The following is a 3,402-nucleotide window of genomic DNA, read 5'->3' as shown; positions in this document are numbered from 1 at the left end:
GCTCCATTTTTCTTTTTCAGGATGTCTTTGGCTATTCTGGGTATTTTGTGCTTCCAAACAAACGTTAACACACTGTTTGAGTTCTGTGAAAAACGACCTTGGTAATTTGATAGGGATTGCATTGAATCTGTAGATTGCCTTGGGTAGTAATAGTCATTTTGATAATATTGACTCTTCCAATCTAACAGCATGGTATATCTTTCCATCTATTTGTGTCCTCTTTGATTTCTTTCATCAGTGTCTTATGGTTTTCAGAGTACAGGTCTTTTGTCACTTTAAGTAGGTTTACTCCTAGTTATTTTATTCGTTTGGATGCGATGGTAAACGGGATTGCCTGCCTAATTTCTCTTTCTGATATTTGATTGTTAGTATATAGAAATGCCATCAATTTCTGTGTATTAATTTTGTATCCTGCGACTTTGCCAAATTCATGGATGAGCTCTAACAGTATTCTGGTAGAGTCTTTAGGATTCTCTAGGTATAGTATCATGTCATCTGCAATTAATGATTGTTTTGCTTCTTCCTTTCCAATTTGGATTCCTTTTATTTCTTTTACTTCTCTGATTGCCATGGCTAGGACTTCCAAAACTATGTTGAATAGTTGTGGCGAGAGTGGACATCCTTGTCTTGTTCCTGATCTCAGCAGGAATTCTTTCAGCTTTTCACCATTGGGAATGATGTTAGTTGTGGGTTTGTCATACATGGGCCTTTATTATGTTGAGGTAGGTTCCCACTGTGCCCATTTTATGAAGGTTTTTTTTTTTTTCATCAGAAATTGGTTTTGGATTTTGTCAAAGGCTTTTTCTGTGCTAACTTCTTTTCTTACAACATTTTTCGAGGCCAGACTATTTTCACTTCAGTTTTACATCTGAGTAAACTTAGACACAGTATGATTAAGTAACTTGTCTAAGATCAGTGTAAGCAGTAGGGCAAGTAGGTGAGTCAAGTTTAAACCCAGCAGTCTGGTTTGTGATTCCTCATTGTTAACTAACATTTTACGTCTATCTCTCCAGAATATTAAACTTAAGAAGGAAAATGAATAAACTGTTTAAATAAACTACATAATATACACATTTTTATATTTGGGAAGATTAATAGGTTTGGACTTTTATTTTATTTATTTTTTGGTCTCTATTTCCTGATTTATCTCTCTTTAAATTCTTATGTGCCTTTGTCTATATTTTCTTTTCTTTTTATTTCTTTCACTTTTTTTGGCCACACCTGTGGCATATGGAAGTTCCCAGGCTAGGAGTCGAATTGGATCTACAGTTGCCAACTATGCCACAGCCACAGCAACGTGGGATCTTAGCCTCATCTGCGACCTACACCATAGCTCGTCACAACGCCAGATCCCTGACCCACTGAGCGAGGCCAGGGATTGAACCTACATCCTCATGGATACTAGTCAGATTTGTTACCTCTGAGCCATGATGGGAACCCCCTACATTTTATTTTCTTGATCATGCCCCAAACTCAATTTAGGGCACATGATTTAATGATACCAAAGATATAGGCATGGAAAATTTTGGATTCTGGCTCTTTGTGATTCTTATACTATGCCATCTCTAAGTAACTGTGTACAGTGGCAAAGTGATCTTTAGTTTTTGACATCTGTGTAATGCTATAGCCGGAAATATCCTCTCAACTTATGAATTCTGTTTTTCTCCCTGTTATGGTCCTCAGGTAACTTCTCGGTCAGCCTTGCATACGAAGTTGATGGATGGAGGAAACCACTCAGTGGTATCTGAATTTTTGTTGCTGGGGCTCACCACTTCTTGGGAGATCCAGATTCTTCTTTTTCTGTTTTTCACAATATTTTATATAGCAAGTATGCTAGGAAACATTCTCATTGTGCTCACAATCTTCTCAGATCATCATTTACATTCCCCCATGTACTGTTTGTTGGCAAATCTCTCCTTCATTGACACAGGTGTTTCCAGCACTGCAACCCCAAAGATGATTTTTGACCTTTTCAGAAAACATAAAGTCATCTCCTTGAAGGGGTGCATAACTCAGATGTTCTTTATTCACACTGTTGGTGGTACAGAAATGGTACTTCTCATAGTCATGGCTTATGACAGATATGTTGCTATCTGTAAGCCCCTCCACTACCTGACCATCATGAGCCTAAGAATGTGCATTTCTCTTTCGGCTATTGCTTGGACCATTGGACTCATCCACTCTGTGGCTCAACTGGCTTTTGTTGTAAATTTACCCTTTTGTGGTCCCAACAAAATGGATAGCTTTTATTGTGATTTTCCTCGGTTCATCAAACTTGCATGCACAGACACATACAGACTGGAGTTTTTGGTGACTGCCAATAGTGGTTTCATCTCCATCGGCACCTTCTTTATCTTGATTATATCTTACATCTTCATCCTGGTCACGGTTCGCAAACACACTTCAGGTGGTTCATCCAAGGCCCTCTCCACTCTCTCGGCTCACATCACTGTGGTGGTCTTTTTCTTCGGTCCTTGTATTATTGTCTACGTGTGGCCATTCCCTGCTTTACCCATAGATAAGTTTTTAGCCATCTTTGATACCCTTATTACTCCTTTTATGAATCCTATTATCTATACATTTAGAAATAAGGAGATGAAGGTGGCAATGAGGAGACTGTTTGGTAAGGTTTTAAGTTTCAAAAAGAGGTATTTAACACACAATACAAGAAATTCAGATTCATCTTGACTATTCTTGGAAAACTAACCTCTTTATATTTTTCACAAATCTTTTTCAGTATAGTTGATGATTTCAGTATTCACTGTGAAAGCATTTTTCAAAGACTCTGTTCTGAGCTGGTCAGTTTTTTTAAAATAAAGTCCCTTGCTCTAAGCAACCTAAAATGTTAGGGAGGAGTGAATTCAGCATTGGAATGTAATATCTTTCTCAGTTACTACTGAAAATCTTGGTAAAGGCTGAAATCTTGCATACTGGGCACATTTTCTTCCTTTCTTCCTTCCCTCCTTCGTTCCTTTTTCCTTTCTTCCCCCCCCCTTTTTTTTAAAGGGCTGCACCCGTGATACATGGAAGTTCCCAGGCTAGGGGTCAAATTGGAGCTGCAGCTGCCACCCTCCACCATAGCCATAGCAACGCCAGATCTGAGAAGTGTCTGTGACCTACATCGCAGCTCACAGCAATGCCATATCCTTTAACCCACTGAGCAAGGCCAGGGATCGAACCCTCATCCTCATGGATACTAGTTGGGTTCTTAACCTGCTGAGCCACGACAGGAACTCCACACATTTTCCATTAAAATAAAATGCTGGGAGTTCTCATTATGGCTCAGCAGGTTAAGGACCCAATGTTCTCTCTGTGAGGATGTGATTTGATCCCTGGTCTCACTCAGTGGGGTAAGGATCTGGTGTTGCCACAAGCTGAGGTGTAGTTTGCAGAGGTGGCTCT

The 3,402-nt window shown here is 39.4% G+C and overlaps 1 protein-coding gene across 1 annotated transcript; it reads left to right on the top strand.

Annotated features, from left to right (window-relative positions):
- On the top strand, nt 1,659-2,688 carry LOC110261754 (olfactory receptor 4F3/4F16/4F29-like). The gene has a single exon (XM_021100066.1). It carries the CDS (start codon nt 1,717-1,719, stop codon nt 2,686-2,688), a length of 972 nt encoding a protein of 323 aa, XP_020955725.1. The 5' UTR covers nt 1,659-1,716.

The sequence above is a fragment of the Sus scrofa genome, chromosome 7, assembly GCF_000003025.6.
Source record: "Sus scrofa isolate TJ Tabasco breed Duroc chromosome 7, Sscrofa11.1, whole genome shotgun sequence".
Taxonomy (NCBI): Eukaryota; Metazoa; Chordata; class Mammalia; order Artiodactyla; family Suidae; genus Sus; species Sus scrofa.
This window is presented reverse-complemented; position numbering and strand designations above follow the sequence as displayed.

Coding starts and splice junctions, on each gene's coding strand:
- LOC110261754 (XM_021100066.1), top strand. CDS start 1,717: ATGGATGGAGGAAACCACTCAGTGGTATCTGAATTTTTGTTGCTGGGG.